The sequence below is a fragment of the Maniola hyperantus genome, chromosome 8 (genome assembly GCF_902806685.2).
Source record: "Maniola hyperantus chromosome 8, iAphHyp1.2, whole genome shotgun sequence".
Taxonomy (NCBI): Eukaryota; Metazoa; Arthropoda; class Insecta; order Lepidoptera; family Nymphalidae; genus Maniola; species Maniola hyperantus.
In genome coordinates, this window is record NC_048543.1 from 5,271,869 (window position 1) to 5,295,814 (window position 23,946).

Consider the following 23,946-nt stretch of genomic DNA (forward strand, 5'->3'; position numbering starts at 1 on the left):
GTAAACTTTACTTGTGGTTACGTCGTATACAAGGGCATTGTGTTAGTGTGCGTGCATGTCGGACCAATCAGTCGCGAGCAAGCGCTCGCAAACGCACACATTTACTGTACCTTACTTATACCGATAAGCCACTCGCCCTCGTGAAATGCAAGAACTATACCAATGCAACGTTCTTGTAGGTTTTTCTTTTTAAATAATTAAGTACCATAATAAAATTAAATGTTTTATTCAAAAGCATCTTTTAATTTAGCTTTCCATTGACAATCAAATAATATAGGTACCTAATTTTTTATTCTAATAACATCAAGTCTTATTTTTTCTTAAATCTATTACGATACCGCAATTTGTATCAAGCTGAAATATTTTTGTAGTCTTTTATAAAAATTACAAGTTAGAGGGATGTGTTTTTTAAACTGACGAATAAATGTGACATTTAGACGGATTTCGAATACAAAAACTTTTTAGAAAGTGGGCTAGCGCGTGCCAGACCTTCGTAATTTTATAAAATCTAAGTTTCTCTGCGTATTGTCCCCAACACATTGTGGGTTTGTTTGGATCATGGTGGCTTTGGGGACTTTGACTGGTGGCATCAACAACTGACAGCCAACGGTTTTTTTATGTAACTACAGCAAGTCATAGATCAATTTTTTATACTATACCCTATCCGCGGTATGAAGCTAGTATAACGCTCTCTCTGTCTGGCTCATCATTGGTATGGGATTACGTAACATAGAGAACAATACTAAAATTATCTGCGGAGTGAGTTTGTATAGCGCTCTCTCTGATATATGTCCCGCAAATTGCTAATGCTCGTGGCTGCCATTTTAGTGACGTCAGCACTAGACTGAAGTTTCAAGCTGATGGTATATTTTTATTTAAATATACGTCAAATGACGTCATTTCGATGATAATGAGACATGGTTCCAGCGCAATAGCGATTTGCGGGACTTATAAATCTCATACAAAAAGAGAGAGAGCGCTATACCTACGCTATTCCGCGGATATGATATATCTAATATAAAACATTCTTTCTTTTGTATAAACTATTCAATCTGGTTAAAAAATAAAACTGCACGAAGCTATTCTTCGGTAAATAGCTTCCCCTCTTTAACCAATTGACGGAAACGTTTCCAACGACGAGGCACAGACCTTGTACCTTCTGCGGAGCTTGCATAGAAGCTGCCCTCTCCATACACATTGTACATCAAGACTTTTTATGTCTGCCTGCTCCAAGACAAGTTTACACTTCAAGGTGGCAGATTGTTTGAGATGACAAGTTCCTTTTCACATTCAGCCCGTGACTGCAACTGTTCAGCTCAAAAGATTGCGTGGCTGCAGTGAAAGTTCTCCTGCAACGTTCACAGACTTTCCATACACGTGGCGGCGGTGCTAATGCTTTATTCTCTTCGTTCCTGGAACCCGGTTGTATCTTCGTATCTGATGATTTGGGTTTCGCGGAATTTCCTGGAAGAAGAAAAGTATGATGGTGATTAGAATGAATGAATGAATGTTTGATTGATTGAAAATACTTTATAGGTTCACCCTGACTTGTACCTACTGGCCTACATCTTTGTTATATTTCTATTATTTTGGTTTTGGTGTACAATAAAGAATATTTTTCTTTTACTTTACTTTACTGACAGTTCATGATACTGATTGTTATTTGATGCAGGCGCTTCTAAATAATTCTAAATTGTTCCCATGATTTTCTTCTAAATAAGTAAATCAATATTTAATTTTATTTCTCTACTGCTTCATCACCAAATCTGCAGATTTAAAAGGCACTGAAATGTGACTTTCTTCTGTTAAACTTTTGGATCTTGAAATTTCAAGATGAATGGACTGCATCCAAGGACTTTTCCGCCTTATGACCAGACCTTTAGACCATATTGGAGGCTGTAATTGAAAGTCTAAACTCTAGGGTATAAGATAAACCAACGTATTTTTGATGGAGGTCACAGAAATTATAAAATATTGGCTGATGTCCGCGATTTCGTTCGCGTGGATTTAGATTTTTAAAAATCCCGTGGGAACTTTGAAGTAGCCTATGTCACTATACAGGTCTTTAACTATACCCATGCAAAAAATCACGTCAATCCGTTGTGACGTGTTGAAGGACAAACCAACAAACAAATACACTTTCACATTTACAACATGGGTAGTGAAAGGTAGGTAGTGAAATAATATGGATAGTGAAATATTCTGTTATAGTGATTTATTTATTGTCTGGCAACAAACTTATTACGATTACTCAAGTCTCTCTTGTAATTCTTGAAGCGCTGGGATTGGGACGCATTTGACTAGTAGTTGGACGTAGTTGCAATCAGCATTTACCTGAGTTTACTGATGATCCATTTGATGTGACATGTCGAGAGAAGGGCACCGTGGTGTAGGAGCATCTTTGTGTCACCGGGCGTTTGTTATTCCGACAACACCAATTGACCATTGTAGACTGAAAATTAATAACAAGTAAATTAACATAAAACGGTGAAAGCCTAGGTAGCGGGAAGTAGGTGGATGAAAAAGGCGGAGGATCGTGTGAGGTGGCGCGCTCTTGGAAAGGGTTATGTCCAGCAGTTGACGCAAACAGGCTGATTGATTGATTGATTGGTGAAAGCCTAGTGGTTAAGACGTCTGCTTCCTATTTGGGAGGTCGGGAGTGAACCCCGGACACGCTCCTCTAACTTTTGAGGTTATATGTGTTTAAACAATAAAATATCATCTGCTTTAACTGTGAAGGAAAACATCGCGAGGAAACCTGCTTGCCTTAGAGTTCTCCATAATGTTTTCTGTTAAAGGTGTGTGAAGTCCGCCAATCCGCAATAAATCTTAAAATTTGTGACAGATATCTAATTAATTAGCAATAAGATAAAATATCTAGAGAAAATAGTATAAATAGAGTCCAGGAGACCAATAATGGTCAGAATTTAGAATCTTTCAGAAAAGACAAGTCGCTTTATGCAGTGAGATCGATAGCAGTGAGTCTTTGAGATCTATAGAACATTAACTTTGCTCAGACTTAAGTTTCAGTTAAAACAAGACAGATTTACGTCAGGGATATAACGCTGTCTCGTTTCAATAGTGTCTTAAGTCTGAGCAAAGCCAAAGTATGCTCTATTTTATATATCTCAGGCTTAGAGCTCTAAAACAAAAATTTAAATTAAGCTTACCTACCTTAAACGCCTCTCTGAATTTGTTTGACATGATGTGATAGAATATAGGGTTTATGCAGGTCGACATGTAGTAAAACACTCCGGACATATAAGTCAGAAAGTAATAAACGGAGAGAAGAATCGGCGACTTAGCAAGGTGGTTTTCAGCAGTGCCGTAGATCGCTACCAAGCGTTGCGCGTGAAAAGGCGCCCAGCAGATGAAGAACGCCACTACCACGGCCACTGAAATCAATAAAATCATTGTCTTAGTATTTGATTGAAGCAGCAGAATACACAAGAAAAGTGTTTAATTCGATGTAATCCGCTAAAACCAAATAAATCTGCATGCACTGCTGTCCTTCCGCTCTATAAGTAGGACTTGCAGGTTTACCTATCGTATTAAGCAGATTATAGCAAATTAAACTTGTTATTCTTTGTACATTTTGTTATAAGTACTTATTATATTTGGACCATTTACGATGAGCTAATGTCGCCCTTTGTTTTTTAAGTGTATCCTGTATTATACTTTCTGTAATTTTGTATCAATAAAGTTGTTTAAATAAATAAAAGTAAATAAAATCGGTCCCATAGTTTTTCAGCAAAGTAGTAACAAAAAACTCACACAACCTCTAACATCAAATGCATATTATACCGTCTTTACGCCATATTACAAAAGACTCACCAAGCATCTTAACAACTCTTTTTGTTGACTGGGTACTGTTTTTTCGCTGTATTTTATGTATAATTCTCGTTTCTGGTTTTCTTTTTATATTTTTACCCTCTAGGTGGTCGTTGCTTAAATTTGATTTATTTAGTCTTAACCCGATGAGGGAGTATAAAACCGTTATTACAATCATAGGGGCAAAAAAGAAAAAGAAGGTGGATATTTCAAAAGAATGCGCGATGATAACTCTCGTTTGTAAGCACATCGTGACTCCTTTGTGGATCCTAATTCCAAATTGGAGAGCCTGAGGTAGAGCCAGACCGAAAGACGCCAACCACAAGAGTATAACGTGCTTTATTGCTCGTGACAATTTCGACATTTTGTGGGATACAAAGGGGTGGCAAATTGCTAAATACCTCTCTATTGTAAATAGAGTAATTGTTAAGACGCTAGCGTTGGTCGACGTCTCGGCTGCTAAGCCACGGATAACGCAAAAACCGTTCCCGAATATGTATGGCCATTTAGACCAGATCGAGTACATCTCCTGTGGCATCCCGCTTACGAGTAACAGAAGATCAGATACGGCTAAACTGAACAAGTAATAGTTTGTTGCTGTATGCATACTCTTGTTCCGAATTATTACGATACATGTGAATATATTCCCAAATAACCCTGTGATGAAAATTAAGGAATAGATTATCGTAATTGGGACAACGATATAAAGAGAGTCCCTTTGGGGACCGAATATAAGTGTTGGATCGACAACTTGTGACCCATTCAGGGTTGTGTTCGATATATCATCGATATAGCTCATGATTGTTACGATAGTATTCTAAACCTAGCCATTTATTGTTTGATTTTCATTTTGTTACTTTTCCTTAGTCTTCCATTGTTCTTGTTGAAGTTTCTGAAACAAATTGTGAAATTAATTTTATTTGTGGTTTATTTCGTACAGCTTGCATTCCGGACACGATATTCGCTACTTTTTATACCGAAATACGAAGAGTTCCCATGGGATTTTTAAAAACCTAAATTCACGTTTATCTTCAAAAACTTGGAGGAGGCTCGCCCAACACCGTGAAGAATAACGTGGACGTCAGGAGGCCTATGTCCAACAATAGATCGGCATCTAAATAATGGCTCACAAGAACAAAAGAAAAACTTTTAAAGAAGATTTTTATTATTAAATGGCACATATATCATCTCTGTACATTCTGGGGCACGCGTCCATACAATTTTTGTCCATCTCCTTCATGAAAACAAAATATTATATAAGTCCAAATACGATTATCCCATATGTATGTCATTAGGTAGTTCCGCTGCCAACCTTCCACCTCAATCATCAGGCTCTTGTCATTAAAAAAAATAGTTACTCATGTTAAACAAAGCAAATGGGTCTTAACTCCTAATTCGACTGTTCTGCCATATGTCATGAAAGAGTTTCAATGTCTGCAATATCAGAAACGCTGTATGGGCATCATGCAGCTAATCTATTGTCAATAATTGTCATTAAAACCACACTCGTGTCTGCAAATTTTTTTTTACAAAAAAATAAAAACCGACTTTGATAGGTACGGTACACAAACACTAAAAATTGAAAAATAATTTAATTTATTACCGAATATATTATGTATACAAGAGTTAATATAGTTCCATAATAATACTTTTTGGTGCCGGAGCCAATAGGCTAGTTGACACTTTTTTTAAGTTGGTCTTAAATGGTTAATATTTGTCCTATTAGATCAAAAAAATTAACACTATATTTTTTTGCGCCCTAAAAACCGTAAAACTTTAATTTAAAAATATATTTTTCTTAGACAGCTGAAAACACTGTCGGCCATGTTTGACCGATAGATTATCTGTGCTCTGACGTCATGCATTTGTAAACAACAGCATAACCTCCCAAAGTTTAATAAACATGACTTCTATACTAGTTTACATGAAAAATATAGTAAATATCGTTATTGTATCATCCGAGAATGTAAAAACGCATCGATAAAGACCACAGGAAAGTTGTGGATTAGAGTGCCCAGTGAAATAAATATACGTAACACGCGAAGACTTGCTTAAAGGGATCCTATATGACTAACGACTTCAACCCAAATTTATTTTTGCAAAGATCACTTTGTTGTAAGTCTTACTTAATAACTTATTCAATTTATAAAGAGAAAACGATATTTTTTTACGTTTACTATGAGTTTTTAGAAATATATAAAAACTAGCTTATGCTCGTGACTTCGCCCGCGTGGACTTCATAAATTTCAAACCCCCATTAACCCACTCAGGGGTGGAATTTCAAAAAATCCTTTCCTAGTGGATACCTTCTCTTTACCTACAAAGAACACACCCACTAAATTTCATGTATCTAGGACCAGCTGTTTAGATGTTTAGGCTGTGCGTTGATATATAAGTTAGTCAGGACTTTAAATTTTATATATATGGATACTACGTTAGTCCCCGCGTGACATAGAGATGACATTTCTTTGTTTACATATTTAATGACGTCACATCATGGCTGACAGCGTTTTCTGCGTTTCAAATAAAAATAAAAACTGTATTTTTTTAAATTGGATTTATATATCCATCCTGCGTTTTTAATAATTGTTATTGATATATTTCGTTGTCTTAAGCAAAATACTATAATAAATAATCATTTATTGGATGAAATTAGATATGAATCAAGTAGCCTATTAGCTTTAGCTGCGCGAATCGTCTAAATCCACGAGGACGAAGCACCAGCTAGTAAAAAATAAAAAGAAACCCGACAGCGCAAAAGGCTACAAAGCTTAATTAAACTTCAGTGATAAAGAGAATCCCCGCCGGGGACATACAAAAGAAAGAAAAGTCGATTGTTAAACATATTTGCGTCCGCCATGTTATTGCACTATTCGAAATTTGGACGTAGTAATAACAATCTAGAATCTATTATTTATTCGATGAATTTTATGACATTCTTCACTATGCTTGAGTAACAGAATCAAATAAACGTACAAATAGGTGATGAAATTTACATTAGTTACCTTGTTTACCATTTAGAAAATTACATTATAATACCATTATGAAGATAGGTATTTTATATATGTATGAGAATAAAACGTTCGTAAAAATACTGTCGATGAATTTTAGGTACAGATGGTTTACTTAATTGTAGTAAATATTTTGCCTTAGATTAAGAAAAAACATTACGTTGCATCGTCAGCACTTGTTTATAAATTATGAATTGCGAACTGGCCATTACTGCCATTAGTTACGATTATCATTGTTTTTTGGAGTTTCGTACCTCAAAAGGAAAAAGGAACCCTTATACGATCACTTCGTTGTCTGTCTGTCTGTCTGTCAAGAAACCTAGAAGGTACTTCCCGTTGACCTAGGATTCTGAAATTTGGCAGGTTGGTAGGTCGTATGGCACACGTAAAGTAAAAAATCAGAAAACCGCGAATTTATGGTTACATCACAAAAAAAAAGTGTTCAAGAACTTTTGAAGTAAGATCACTATATCTAGTGGGATATAAAGAGCCTGTACATTCTAAAACAGATTTTTATTTATTTTTATGCACAATAGGTTTTGATTTAGCGTGCAAAACGAGGAAAAAATACGACTGTAGTACGGAACCCTCAGTGCGAGAGTCTGATTCGCACTTGGTCGGATTTTAATTACTTACGTGTCACGAATTTTGTCAAGTGCACGATTCAGCCGTTTAATTATGATTGACAGCAAATATATATTAACTCCGATAGGCAAAGTTCAAACAATTATTGCATTCTATAATACAAAAATTATTAATTGAAAATATAATTAAATTAATTTATTTTTATGTTGGATTCGACAAAAACTATTTCATCCTAGAAATAGACTGCCAGATTTTGTTTTACTAGGTAACTCAGTGTAATTAGCTACTTACTGGGTAAATAAAATCTACACTTTCCCACATTCGTGACATCTGACCCAAATAAATATTTATTTATTTCCCGTATAGGGACATGCGTTATTCATGAAAGCATAATATCGACTGTGCTGAAATCATTTATTTACAAAAATATAAGCTGCTTTGCTTTTTAACTCCCTATCGTTGAATTATTTTTTTTTGATAGTTCTATATTATGTTAATCAGCTGCAAAAAGTATTTCTCTTTAAATTTAATATAAAGGGAAAAGGTGACTGACTGATCGTAGGGCACAGTTCAACCCAATTTTGAAAATTCTGACCCCTTAGGCGGTAAAATAGGGGTTGGATATCAAAGTGTGTCAGTTTTAAAATAATATCTATATTATGCATAAAAAATTACATTCAGGCTTTCGGTTGAAAATGAAGGAATTGGTATTTAAGGATTTGAGGAAATTCCAAGAGAAAGGGAACGAAGAGACTTTCCAAGGGGGTAGATAGAGGGTTATACGAAAGTCATCTAAGCTGCACGGGCTTTTTCAGATAGGTGCTAGTTCCACGTGGATGATGTCGCGGGTAAAAGCTAGTCGAATATTGTGCCTAATTCCGTTGTAAACAATCTCTAAACTAAACTAAAATAACACGTCTAAATCTATTGCTATCCCTTTCATAATGTTGCTTGCGGAAAAGAATAGCACTAGATTTAGACCTGTTAATTTAGTTTAGACTAGAGATTGTGTACAAGAGAATCGGCCATATTATAAAAGTAGGTAATTAATTTTTAGTTCACGACAGGTCGACATGGCAATCGGGGTATGAGGCGGGGGGACGCCCCGCACAGTAACCCGCGCTCGCCCGCACCTGGTTACGCGGGGGCTGTGTCTCTCCACCATCTCGACCTGTCGCGTACTATTAGGTATGAGGCGGAATTTAATAAATCAACAACTACGTTGTGAATTTGTAGATAAAATCTAAAATGTATTCTATTTCGAAAGTATATGGAACCGGGAACGAGGAATGACGTCCCAGATAAATAAATTGCAAGTGTAGGGGCCACTGAACTTAAAATTGTATGACTTTAGATATTTTACACTTAACAAGATCGTGAAATATTCAGCAGCGCGGAACAAAGGTGATTTATATATGACTAGCTGAAGTCCGCGATTTCGTCCGGCGGAGAGATCCGGAACTCTTTGATTTTTGAGGATAAAAATTAGCCTATGTCATTCTCGAGGTCTTTATCTATACCCATGCAATCCGCTGCACCGTTGCGACGTGATTGAAGGACGAACCAACAAACCATCAAACCAACAAACAAACACACTTTCACATTTATAAGAAGGGTACTGGTGTCACATAAGGAGCTGGCAAACAAAACAGTATAATTATTATTATTTCTGATCAAAATACTTTTGATCTTTAATTGAAATTGAGTTCGAATCTCATGATTTCGATTACTAAATACAAAAAACCGGCCAAGTGCGAGTCAGGCTCGCGCAATGAGGGTTTCGTACTACAGTCGTATTTTGCACGATAATTCAAAAACTGTGATGCATAAAAATAAATAAAAATCTGTTTTAGAATTTACAGGTGAAGACCTTTCATATGATACCCCACTTGATATAGTCACTTACTTCGAAAGTTGAAAATACTAATTATTAGTTCATGACCACAATTTAATTTTGTTTTGTGTGATCTAACCCTAAATTCACGGTTTTCAGATTTTTCCCCAAATGTCAGCTATAAGATCTACCTACCTGCCAAATTTCATGATTCTAGCTCAACGGTAAGTAAGACAGACAGACAGACAGACAGAAGACAAAGTGATCCTGTAAGGGTTCCGTTTTTCCTTTTGAGGTACGGAACCCTAAAAATGTACACATTTCCAAGGAAAACAGTCTAAAAATGTGCTAAAATTGAGTACAAAGTTAACTTATTAAATAAAAAGAAAACACGATTGGATACAAATTTCTTCGATAGGAAATAAACTTTTTCAAAAAAGTAAACTGACTTCAAAAGCACTGAAAAGTGTTAAATACCTATCCGGGACTTTTGATACAGTGAATTGGCACTATGAAATATTGGAATTCTGTGCTTATTAAATTTCATACATTACGAAAATTAGAAACTTGTAGGTATTACGGGGTAGTCTCTCTTATTGCGCCATGAATTTTATAAATAAGAATACCAAAAAACCTATTATTACATATAACTAACATATTGATGGAGAATATCCAAATTTTGAAAGTCATTGTTCTCTATTACATTGTATTCAAATTAACGATTGACGGTTTACAAATTAAGTTGAGGTTAAAGGTGGTAAATTTTTTTCACTTCTTGTGTAGTCGATTCTCCAAACGTTTTTATAAAATACGTAGGTACCTATTTCGATTCTGTTGAAATCAATGGCTGTGAATTTTTTTATGTATTTACGAATAGGAATTATTTAGGTAGGTACGTAGATTAATCCACGAAAAAAAGTTAGCATGTTAACTTGAGATAATGTCGTGCTAAGAGTCCTTTCAGATTGGCCACGAATACCGCATTCAAATCGGTCAAGCCAGAGGTGAGATAATCGTGGATATAGATGTACATAGTTTGTAAATTGAGTATAGCGCAACAGCTCGTTTCTGGTGTATGTCCATAGCGGTCTGTTATGATAGATATAATATATATTGCTTATATTTTAAAAATTATCTATTGTGTAACAGCGCCTTTCCGTAAGCCACCTTTTAACAGCCACACTCAGAGTCGCTTAGTCGTTATTTAAGGCATTAATTAGTATCCAGGATAAGGAAATGCCTTAAGTAACGATTAAGCGACTCTGAGTGCGGCTATAAGTCTTGATTTGAAGAAATTAAATGTAAACTGTCTAATCGCTTTTGGAATGATTATAGCCTACTCTTTTAGCCCGCAAGATTGTACCTAAGACAAATATTAAATCCTAAACAAAAAAAAAAATCCTAATATTGGTGATTGGTGAACTTAAATTATGAGGATCCTAAAATATAATTAAATACTGTACCTAGTAGGTTTGTTAGTCTATTTTTTATCAGTGAGTACCTACTTACCTATACAAACAATGGCGGTAGCAAACATACTGAAGAAGTTCTTATTCACATTTTTTTTATAGTCATATTTATTAAAAATTGAATTATTTTGATTTGAAGGTTAAACTACTCGTTCGATTGAAGACTTAAAATCTGTTTGCTATTTACTTTTGTTCAAAACAAAATTGTGTTTGCTCATTAAAATCTTACAAAATATTTCCTTATAAGTAAGTATTATGATTGTATTTAGCCTCGACTCTTGGTACATTCAGGACTCAGGTATAAGTACCTACCTATAAATGAGGAGCTGTCAGCTGGTGAATGATGAAACTTTAATTTGTACCTACCGTTATGTTCTAAATTATGAACATTGGACACAATTCCAGTGTTCCAGGTTCAGTGTTAGGATGTTAAGATTTGTATTCAATGGACCAAGAAAGTCCAGACAAAAAAGTACTATGATCAAAAGTCAAATTACACCGTTTTGTATACCAACTCCTAAAATATTGTGAAGGAATTCACAAACTGACCGACTGACACACAGCTTCACTCGCTGTGTCTAGAAACGAGATTTTGCATGTAATTTTTTTAAAGTACATTCCACTCGAGTGAGACGACTCACTAAGAATGTTTTTTATTAAATTCCATCTGTAAAAAGATTAATTATGTTGGGATATTTTGATTTTATAGGAAAAATATTAGTAAAAAGAAAAACTTGGACGTCCTGTTTGAGATATATATTTGAAGTGAGTGAATATGTCATCGAATGTAAAACAAAAACTCTTAGAAAAAAATAAGAATAAGAACATATTTAAATATAAACAATTTAGTTTACAGCCAGTTCCAACATCCCCCTTTAAACTAAATTGTTTTACAAAAAAAAACTTAACATAAAATATTAACACAGGAACAAGAATAAAAACATGAGAAAAAACTAAGACCTAAACTACGTGATGATTCTTCAAGTTCAATTGATTCATGCCTATGCGACATAAGTGTCCTAACCATATTATGCCAGAGCTGATACTTGCTCAGACGGTCAGAGTGCACCTCGTACGCAATATCTTCACTATTCATCTTAGGTGGAATATTAACAGTAGGTACAATCAACTATGTACACTGTACAGTCCACCACAGGGCGAAAGCATGACGAACAGAATCACCTTCATTGATGCAGCGGTCGTATCTCCTTCTGGATACCCATAAATAGGAAACCAACAGGTTCTCATGTAGCAAATAATTTAATCATTTTCAATTTCCAAGTGGGATATCCTTCTCTATTTTTGACATTTGGAAAGGAAAATATCTAAATAAGATTTTTCTTGTTCGCAACAAATAATTTAGCAACAATAGACAATTAACACCACTTTTTCACTTTTATTTTGCCACCTAGAGCCCTTCGTGCTGATAACGTGTTGGGATATTTAGAATTTATAGGAAAAATATCAGTAAAAAGAAAAACTTGGACGTACGTGTTGGGATATTTAGAATTTATAGGAAAAATATCAGTAAAAAAGAAAAACTTGGACGTCCTGTTTGAGATATCTATTTGAAGTGAGTGAATATGTCATCGAATGTAAAACAAAAACTCTTAAAAAAAATAAGAATAAGAACATATTTAAATATAAACTATTTAGTTTACCAATTAATTTCCAGTTCAGCCAGTTCCAACAAATTAAATAGGGGGAAAAAATTGTATAAAAAATTCGTCATTTATATCGATGAAAATTGGTACTTATTTAGATTAGGTACGTCAACGTGTTTCACAATTTTTGAAAATTTCACCCCTAAGAGGCAAAACTGAGTGTTTTAGGATTTATGTAAATTCCACCCCCTTACAAATTTTCAAAAATAACACTCTTGCGAAGCCAGATGGGATCAGCTAGTTAAACATGAAGTTATTAACCATTGGCTAGTGTAAAAATAAAGACATGCCCAGGCGTTAAGATTTTCTGCACAAACCGTATAATAATAATAATTTTAGTATCGACAGGCGATCTAGCAGGAAAATATTGTGAAAATCTTATAGATAAACTCGTATTAACAAAGTATGTTAGACACTATTTTATTATTTTTATTTAATGATAGCTTTCAATATAAGAAATTAATACGCCAATTAGAGATTAAAAACCAGCCAAGTGCGAGTCAGACTCGCGCACTGAGGGTTCCGTATTACAATCGTATTTTATCGACATTTTGCATGATAAATCAAAAACTATTATACCTAAAAATAAATAAAAAACTGTTTTAGAATGTACAAGTAAAGCCCTTTCATATGATACCCCACTTGATATAGTTATCTTACTTCGAAAATTGAAAATACTAATTATTAGTTTATGACCACAATTTAATTTTTTTTGTATGATGTGACCACAAATTCACGGTTTTCAGATTTTTCCCCTAAAGCCAGCTATAAGACCCGCCTACCTGCCAAATTTCATGATTCTAGGTCAACGGGAAGAACCCTGTAGGTTTCTTGACAGACAGACAGACAGACAAACAGACAGACAGACAGACAACAAAGTTATCCTATAAGGGTTCCGTTTGTCCTTTTGAGGTACGGAACCCTAAAAAGTAGTAAGTATAGCGTTAATATCCCTAGCAGAGCTCTATAAACTGTAATTAATGGAAATAGATCACGAGTCACGACCCACAGCAATGAGGAATATGACGACGAAAAAGATCGAGAAAAAGATGTATGTTGGTCGGGATATTCTCCAGCACAAACATACACCTACTACCATACCTACTTTCTACTTTTCATATTTTTTGAAGTGTATGCCAAAACTTACCATAAAAATTATAAATAAGTAAGTACCTTTCATATTTCAATAATTAATTTGCATTCGATTACACAATATTATAAGCCACAACAACGCACAATTATTAAATTAACGGAATATTAAACACTAATAATGCAAACTTTGCTCTTGACAGGAGGATTAAGGAAGTTAATTTTATCATTCGGTATTTAATTTTAATCTCTTGCTATTTGTGGTTTCCGAGAGGCATCTTGATTTGGAGACATTAAAACTCAAATACTCTCAATTAATTTAATACAGGCATTTCTTAGTAGAGATGTGGAATAACGTCTCAATACCACGGTTAAAGGCGTATATAATATTGTCTCCTAATATTTTTTCCATTTTATTTCCATTCCAACGAAATCCAAAAATACTTACCTAATAATTTGTCATCAACTTGGTATTGTTTGGAAAATTATTATTTTTACCTCATTTTAGCGATCATTCACGGACAGCTTGAGCAGTTGACCGTTGAACAAAATAGACTAAGTTGGGCTGTTTATGTTCATTCAATGAGAAATTGGAATAAAATAGTGCCTACTTATAGACGTTTAATATAATCGTTAGAATAATAAATAATTAGTTAGGACAAGGTAGACATTTTAATATGTACTTACAAAAAAAACATTAAATTATTAAAGGCCTCTGGATGGCCAAACGAATTCTTTGTCCAAGGTAGCTGGTGGTATTTTAATAAAATAAAACATATTTTAAGTGATCGTGATGTTATTGTAAATAATTGATGGATTTTATGGATTTTATACTGTAAATCTCTTTTTGTTTTGTACCTAAAAATATAATATCTAATGATTATATTGTTTCTACGCCAATTCACGCAAGATTGTAATTATTATTAATGTAACACCAATGTGGTGAAGTGGTCCCGCAAATTGCTAATGCGCGTGGCCGCCATTTTAGTGACGTCAGCACTAGATTGAAGTTTCGAGCTGATGGTATATTTTTATTTCGGCTGACGTCAAAATGACGTCATTTCGATGCTAATGAGACATGGTTTCAGCGCAATAGCAATTTGCGGGACTTATATACATTGGTGTTACATCCCGACTAATATTATAAAGGCGAAAGTTTGTATGTGTGTGTGTGTGTGTGTGTGTGTGTGTATGTTTGTTACTCCTTCACGCAAAAACTACTGGACGGATTTGGCTGAAATTTGGAATGGAGATACATTATACCCTGGATTAAGACATAGGCTACTTTTTATCCCGGAAAATCAAAGAGTTCCCGCGGGATTTTGAAAAACGTAAATCCACGTGGACGAAGTCGCGAGCATCAGCTAGTTAATAATAATTACTGCATACCCAATTACCGCAAATAAAGGATTCGAATTTGAATTTTGATCCAAAACACTAGTCCAAGATACTGGTCAGCGAATACCGGGGCTTTAATTAATGCCTATTTATAACCAGTTACTTAGAAACGATTAAGTTTGTAGAGCAAAAACAAGCGCACCACACGTGCGCACGTGCCCATGAGAACCTTGATAGGATTCCTTATGCAGGAAATTATTATTTCACTAGGCAAATGCTTGCGAGTTTGATTTTTCATTTCGATGTTATGAGGCATGGTTCCAGCGCAATAGCAATTTGCGAGACTTATACATACATACATTATTTCTACATCACAATAAAGTGATCTGTGAGTCAATAAAGCCAACCCGCGGCTATAATAAATTATATTTGAAAAGATCAAAAAGTGCTAATTATACTCAAGTTGTCTCCAATAGATAAATTGCGATCAGAGAATGTTTATTGTTTTAAATCACCGACGGAATTCTAGATAAGAAGTTATACAGTACACTAGAATCTAGATGATGCCCTCGAATTCGTCCACATGGATATAGGTTTAAAAAATCACACGGAAACACTGATTTGCCGGGATAAAAAGTAGTCTATATTATGTCAATTCATTCAGGGTATTAGGCAAGCTATCTCCATTCCAGTAAGGAAGTGAAGGAGTAACAAACATCCAAACATGCAAACTCACACATAATATAAGTATAATGATTTATATAGTAATTAGATAAGGCTAGCTTTAAGTTTTATTGTATTAAAAAAAAAAAAAAAAACAAAAAAAAAAAAGTATAATTGTAAATTAGGATCCATGCGAAGCTGGAGTTAGTCAGCAAGTGTTTGGAATAATGAATATAGAATTATTTATTAAATATTAATTGCATTCACATTATCATAGCGAACCTTTGAATTGATGAGCTAGCATGTCGTTAACAGGTCGTAAGGTCTAGTATTTATACTACCTAATAAGTTGTGGTAGTTAATTATTTTATAGTGACACAGTAATGCGTATTTACTTAAATAAAGAAATAAAATAACTCCTTAGGAATTTACGCGTTCCTTCTTGAATAACCGATTAAAAGTCCTTGGAAATTCTAAAACTTTATATAGTAAAATATAAGGGCACCAATAAGGCTCTATTTAGAAAGTGCATACTACATAGCTATTTCAGCCCGATCCCTCCAATGGTTTGAGCTGTGCGTTGATAGCTCAGTCAGTCAGTCAGCCATCTTTTCCTTTTATATATTTAGAAGATAATAATAAATAAAAATATTTTTTATTCAATTAAACTTTTACAAATATTTTTGAATCGTCAAATGCATCTACCACTGGTTCGGAATGCCTTTCCTACCGAGAACCTGCAAAAAAACTCGGCGGTTGCTCTTTACGATACGAGACACACCTACCTAGCTTGAACTGATTTTTATGAGAGCAAAGCCGAGGGCAAAAGCTTGTGTTTACCGATTATAGATTAGCGCTTTGTAATTATGTTTTTGCAGCACTGCGTTTAAATTGGCATGGAACTTGTGGTTTTTCTCTGCTAATAAACCTGTAAAGACGTTCAATTTTTAAACATTAATCAGTTAGGTATAATTTGTTTATTATGCAATTAATATGCATAATGTTGATTACGTACCTATTTACAAGATTACAATATAAAGGTTAACGATCTGTGATGAGTAGGTACCTACTGACTCAATACAGATGTATCTATCTATAATAGGTACGCTATGCTCAAATTTTTCTTGGTTTATGGTTCTGTGTAAAAATCTGTTTTCGATGAAAATTACGGAGTCACCTCTCTATGATTCATGTGGAGTAATGAGGATGCCTAGAATGTGTCCGATTCCAGTCTGGTAGAGAGAAAATTGTAAGACATACTCATTATTATGGATTTAAACCTACCTACTTGCCCGTCATGTAAAAGGACCATATAAATAAGTCTATTTTAATCCATAAGTCTCATTTCTTCAAGATTGTAGTGAGGTGTAAAGCATTTATTTTCTCTTTATTTAACTTATTTTTAGTACCTCGAAAGGAAAAAAGAATCCTTAATTATGATCACTTTGTTGTCTTTACTGTCCGTCTGTCTGTGTCTGTCAAGAAAAACTTACTTCCAGTTGACCTAGAATCATGTTAGGCCGGTAGGTAGGTCTTATAGCACAAGTAAAGGGAAAAATCCGGAAACCGTGAATTTGTGGCTAGCCACGAATTCACGGTTTTCGTGATATATCTAAGTACCTACATCACGAAAAAAATTAAAATGTGTTCAATGAAATAACTAATTTTTAGATGGCACAGTCCGTCATCGATGGTATGGTATGGAACCCTTCGTGTGCGAGTCCGAGTAGCACTTGACCGGTTTTTTCTCTAAGTCTGTGTTATTTTGTTAAGTTAAGAATACTTGATTTTTCTTTCATGTAGTTAGATTATAATGGGGCTGACATGTACCTACCTAGATATACAATTAGCTAAAATAGCCCATAATTTAAATAAGGAAATAAAATCTACAGGTATTTTTAAAATCGATAAAAAGTAATATTACCTACATTGTAGCAATATATAATTTTTTATGATATAATTGACAACGTATAGACACGATTCTTACATATTATAACATAACGTTCAAGATGCAAAACCTGACTTGCCAAACGAACCTGGATTTCATCTAAAGTTTATTAAATATACTTAATGCGGGTTTTATTTTAATATATTTTCGATGAATTTTGTCCTACAAATCCATGAATACAGTATATTGAATCAAAATATATATAACTTCTTCGTAACAACATGCCGGAAATGTTTTCTCTTTGTTAGTTCAGAAGCAGTATAGCTATTATAGCTATTATAGCTACCCACGTACCTTTATCACAGTAGGTATAGGAAATTGGTGAGAATATTACAATAGATAATAATTAATATGACATTTGTGAGGTTGGGGTTGAATAAATACAGCACTTAGTCTGGGAAAGTTCACATACATATTAAATCTCAAGGGACACAAGCGAAAAACACGCGAAAAATTTCATTTGCGTTTTATTCGCGCACATAATATGACGCGTCCTTACTCCTTAACAATTATTAATATATAAAATAAGTTATCTATCATATCATTTTATGAAAAGAAAAGTGCTTACTTAATATTATACTTACTGACTGATCAACGACCAGCGCAAACCCTTGCACCTAGGAAGCTAAAATTTTGCACAGAGGTTTCTTTTACAATGTAGACAAGGAATACGGCTGGATTTTTAAAATTGCCACGTGATAGTGAGTATTAAGGATTTATAGTTTAGCCAAGCAAAGCTAAAGTGATCATTATGGTTTCAATATATCACTCTGGATGGAAATTCCTCTTGCGTTTTCCCGCTCGCAGAACCCAGCTAGATTTGCTCGCCCACGGCAACTTTTCCAGAGATTGAGTAGCGATACACTCGCAAAAAGACAGCATTACAGTAGGTATCTTAGTGCCGCGCGCGTCGCAGGTTTCGCCCACGTATGATTTTTCATACCTACTATCGCGATACAGCATCGATACAGTCGATGTAATAACTCTATAGTCCGCGACAGGTTGAGATGGCAATCAAGGTATGAGGCGGGGGACGCTCTGCACACCCGCATGTCATCCGCAGCTGTGCGGGTGTGTCGGGGCGCTCCCTCCCCGATTGCCATTTCAACTTGTCGCATACTTATACCTGATGTATATTGTGGACGCTACCTTTGCTCGTTGGTCGCATGCTTTAACGAAAGCCACAGCGTGGGCAATGTAAATATTGGGTGACGGTCCATAAAATAATAAAGAAAGGTTGCTAAAACAATAAGTACAGTCGCGTGTTTGCATCGATGCAGAAGCGATGTTGAATCGACACTAATGCAATTCTATCACTACTGAATTGACTATGCGGACGCGCGTTGACGAAACACGCTACTGAATCGCTGCAAAAAGTCGCCGTGTGTGACTCCCTTAAGCCGAAGCGTCATCCCTCTGTAAAAGTTCATTCACATAGTATTTCCGGGTTCCATGTTCCATCCCTCTATTATGATTCAGTCATTTGAAATTATGATTTGGCAATGAAATCTAAAATTAATTGTTTAGGCACCTCCTCGTTGTTTTTCTTCGAAAACAGAGATAACAATCCTACTAATACGATTAATGCGAAAGTTTTTGTTGGTTGGTTTTTCCTTCAATCACGCCGCAACTGAGTAATGGATAGACGTGATTTTTTGCATGGATAGGTATAGTTAAAGACATATCTACATAATTATGCAATGAATTGGCTAATAATTATGCTTACCTACTTATTATATATGATTTGTAACTAGTTAGGTAGGACATTTCCTTTGCGGTGGGAATTGTTATTGCAATGTAAAAAATATGTTCACAATGATAATAAATCCATACTAATATTATCTATAAATGCGAAAGTGTGTCAGTCTGTCTGTCTGTCTGTCTGTCTGCTAGCTTTTCACGGCCCATCCGTCCAACCGATTTTGATGAAATTTGGTACAGAAATAGCTTGCATCCCGGGGAAGGACATATAGGCTACTCTTTATCCCGGAAAATTAAAGAGTTCCCACGGGATTTTCAAAAACTGAAATCCACGCGGACGAAGTCGCGGGCATCATCTAGTTCTTAATAATTTGATGATGAGTCCGACGTAATACGAAACTACACGTAAGTAGGCGCTGTCAGCGCTGTCACAGTGAACACATAATCGGATTCACAAAAATTAAACCGATTTCAACATAAATAATATTATAGTATGACTAGGTACCTTATTTTTGCGACTTCATCCGCGTGGACTATACAAATTTCAAACCCCAATTTCACCCCCCAGAGCATAAGTACTAAGTAGGTACGTACGCGTCGAATTGAGGAGCTCCTCTTTTTAGAAGTCGGTTAAAAATGACGATTCTGATTTTCTCATTGTGTTTGGAAAAAAAATACTGTTACGTAAAAGATCTGGGACGCTGGGATACAATCTTTTTCCACGGGCTAAAATCGCTACTAGAGTTTAATAGTTAAATAAATTAGATACAAGGGTGAGCTCAAAAAAGAGCATTTATTGTTCACTATGAATATGATTGTAACTCAAAATCGCTAAAAAGTGAGTTACGATGTTTTCCCTTGCAAGTGTCATTTATGTCCGTTGTTGTACGAAGATTAAGAATTTAATCATTGAAATTAAGGGAAAATTAAAACTACCTGACTATTCATAAGTAGGTACTTGTAAAAAGTTTACATGAATAAAAAACATATTCTATTCTATTCTAATCACCCTATTATTTTGTACAAACATGGTAACAGTAAAAAACAGTTGAATACCTAGCTCATCATGTTTTCCGAGGTCTTCTTTTTCACCGACTTATTAAAAAAATACCTACTTATACCTAGTAGGGCATTATTCAATATTAGGTAGGTATATATATAGACGAACTCTATAAAATTACTACTTACCTTATACCTAGTAAATTGTATTATTTTAGTAGTCAAGATTTCCCTGGTTACTCGTGGTAGGAAGGGCAATGCGATCCAGAGGCAGGTAGATTATTTGATACAAAAGATTAGATTAGATTAGATTTAAAAAAACTGAATAGATGCCAAAATAAACTAACTCCCAGATGCAACTGAAAACACTGAATGCAAAATATGGGTTTTATCATGGCCAAAACCAATATTAGTTTATCACAACCCGTTGCAATTGCAAGACCGTGCTTTTAAGTTATTATTAAAATTATACTAAAACACTTAGGTTTAAAAGAGTCCAACCAAAGGGCTAACTTTAACAGAATTTCGTGTACTAAACATTCATCATCATCGCTGCCTTCTTCGAAACGACGTTTGGAGGTCATCATGCGAAAAGCTTCTCTATTTAAAGCTTTTAACTTTGGGTAACTATGCTCTGTCCACCCTCTTATATCGTCCAACCATTTGCGTATTCGGCGCCCTTTATGTACCTAACTACTAAACATTTTTTTTTTCTAATTTTTTTATTTTAATTCAGATACAAGTTAGCCCTTGACTGCAATCTCACCTGATGGTAAGTGATGATGCAGTCTAAGATGATAGCGGACTAACCTGGAAGGGATATGGCAGTTTTTATTAAACCCGTACCCCTTCAACGTATTTAAGGACATATTTACAATTTTCGGTAAAATAAGCTAACTTTCCAAGATACCTATCGTGTTTTAATACTTTCAAAATTGTTTACCTATAGGGCGTTAGATATGAGGATATTACGACTTACGAGTCATTGGGCGTATGCCGTTCAACCGTTTTCTATCTGGAGGATCTCTTTGGCGTGTGTGTTTTGTTGTTTTTTTTAGAAAACAAGAGCTAAAACTTTATGATGTCGCATATTTCATCTGCTGTCCCGATTTTTTCTTCCAATACAATGAAATTCTTATGAAACTATTATGCTCGCAACTTCGTCCGCGTGGACTAGGTAGGTAGGTACATAAGGTAGAATTTCGAAAAATCGTTGATTATAAGTCAGTTAGTCAGGACTTTGAATTTAATATATCCAGACCGAGTCGATCGATCAGCAAGAAAAAATTAGTCAATTTTATTCATTTTTACGGACGCCTGAACAAAAAATTTACCCTACCTATGCCAAGAATTGTCTGCACAAAAAAGACGTACCTACCAAAATCTTCTAAATGTATAAAAGGAAAAGGAGACTGACTGACTGACTGACTGACTGACTGGCTGACTGATCTAGAACGCACAGCTCAATCTACTGGACGGATCGGGCTAAAATTTGGTATGCAGATAGCTATTATGACCTAGGCATCTGCTAAGAAAGGATTTTTCGAAATTCAACTCCTAAAGGGGTAAAATAGAGGTTTGAAATTTGTATAGTCCACGCGGACGAAGTCGCGGGCATAAGCTAGTGATCTCTAAGACCGTTTCCTAGGTATGTTTCGCATAATACTGTCCCGGTTAAAAACACACTGTACAACAGTTGAAAACACACTGTACAACAGTTGAAAACAAACATAATGCGGTCACGTCAAAGCTCAATTTTATTTGGCGTTGGTATCAATCTGTCATCTAATAAAATAAGCCTGAAAATACCACGTAAGTATAGGGGGGATCAGGGAGATGGCAAATAAATACATTATTGTAAATAATATGTACCTACTGAATTTTGTACGACTGAATTGGTTATTTGCTATTACACGCAAAATATTTGCCGAATGAGTCCATATTATATATTGAGTATACCTATATTTTATTTAATATTCTTGTACATAGGTATCATTATCATCATGATCAACCCATAGTTGGCTCACTACATAACAGTGCACGGGTCTCCTCTTCGTATGAGGATGGTTTGGCCAGAGTACACCACGATGACAAGTGTGGATTGACATAGGTATACAAGAATAATATTATAAAAATGTGTTTACAAATTCACATCTAGTGTGTATCTATACGCATATCTAGCAGTAGTATTCACATCTATTAGAATAACTACTTTCATGTAATAGATTATCATAGATAATATAGTATAGAAATTAGAAACAAAAAAGCCGACGAACTCGCAAAGCGGGGTGCCAGAGAGCGACATGTCCATGGTGGAAAATGTCCTAAACCCTTTTCATTCTAAGAGGAGATCCGTGTTCAGTACCTAATGGGCCAGCGATGGGTTTAAAAATAGAAAAGATCACGGTGATGAATCTTACCCATAAAAACCGGCCAAGTGCGAGTCAGGCTCGCGCAATGAGGGTTCCGTACTACAGTCGTATTTTTTCGACATTTTGCACGATAATTCAAAAACTATGATGCATAAAAATAAATAAAAATCTGTTTTAGAATGTACAGGTGGAGAACTTTCATATGATACCCCACTTGATATAGTCACTCACTTCGAAAGTTGAAAATACTAATAATTAGTTCATGACCACAATTTAAAGATCTACCTACCTGCCAAATTTCATGATTCTAGGTCAACGGGAAGTACCCTGTAGGTTTCTTGACAGACAGATAGACAGACAGACAGACAGACGGACAACAAAGTGATCCTATAAGGGTTCCGTTTTTCCTTTTGAGGTACGGAACCCTAAAAAGTATTGTAAGTAAGTTTCAGAATTCAGAAATCAAAAGGGAAATTAACAACGTGGTAATATAAACAAATTAACAAGCGTTATTATACCTATAGATGACTTGGACAGCTTCGTATTGTACGAATGGGCTTACCTATTCCATACTAAAATAATGTAAGTAAATGTATGTAACGTATATAAAACCTTTCTCGTGATATATTTTAATCCACGTGGAAATCCACTAGGAATATGCACAGACAAACACTGATTACGCTATTTCGATGCTAGGTACCTACTCGTAGATGAGTATAGGACAGGTGTTTAAAAATCGGACGGGAACTTTTCGGGAAATTTTCAGGGATAAAAAGTAGCCAATTATGTGGTAATTCAGATTTCAGGGTATAATCTATCTCCAGCTATCTAAATCAGTTCAGTTTTGTGGCGTGAAGGAGTAATAACCATCCAAACTTTCACATTTATATAATTAGAAAGATTAGAAAAGTGAAGGAAAAAAAATTCCTACCTCCCTATGACTTTCAAAAAACTTTGAAGTTTCAATGTTCTTGAAATCTTACAAATTCCACAATAATTGACAATCGAAAAGTGCACAATGGTACCCAATATGAATAAATGCTTTGAGTTTGAGTTGAAATGAAAATAAAAAATGATTATTATTATTCAGCTATAATTTATACTTTCTTACCTTATCTACTAATAATGCAATCCAAGGACACATTAAATTCGGTAGGTGTAATATACACAATCAATGATTTTTAAGAGTCGAGTTTATACAATATTTACGGAAAAATGTTTACGCGTCAGACAGTAGAGAGACGTGCATGTAATCGTGTGCCGTTCGCGAAATTATAGCGCTTACTGACGCTGCCTGTTAGCAGTTAGGCTCATCCTGTAAATGAGAAAAGGTTCTATCACTTAAAAAGCTTTAGCTGTAGACTGCTAGCAGCTAGACCCTATCAACAACACCCTAAATTCAAATTTCTTTATTTGCAGAAACATTTCTATACAATGAGATG

General features: G+C 35.0%; 1 protein-coding gene across 1 annotated transcript; it reads right to left on the minus strand.

Annotated features, from left to right (window-relative positions):
- Positions 1-244: 244 nt before the first annotated feature.
- LOC117984478 (pyrokinin-1 receptor-like) lies at positions 245-23,770 on the minus strand. The gene is made up of 5 exons (XM_034971105.2): positions 23,616-23,770; positions 3,835-4,723; positions 3,175-3,395; positions 2,335-2,452; positions 245-1,464 (listed from the first exon to the last, which is right to left on the minus strand). The coding sequence occupies exons 2-5, from the start codon at positions 4,628-4,630 to the stop codon at positions 1,241-1,243; spliced, it is 1,359 nt and encodes a 452-aa protein (XP_034826996.1). The 5' UTR covers positions 4,631-4,723; positions 23,616-23,770; the 3' UTR covers positions 245-1,240.
- Between the last annotated feature and the right edge of the window lie 176 nt (positions 23,771-23,946).

Bases quoted from the DNA above. Each gene is read 5' to 3' on its own strand.
- LOC117984478 (XM_034971105.2), bottom strand. From the start codon at position 4,630: ATGAGCTATATCGATGATATATCGAACACAACCCTGAATGGGTCACAA. The intron at 3,396-3,834 runs GTGAGTCTTTTG...TATTGATTTCAG, and splicing joins AAGAGTTGTTAAGATGCTTG to TGGCCGTGGTAGTGGCGTTC. The intron at 2,453-3,174 runs GTAGGTAAGCTT...ATTAATTTTCAG, and splicing joins AATTCAGAGAGGCGTTTAAG to TCTACAATGGTCAATTGGTG.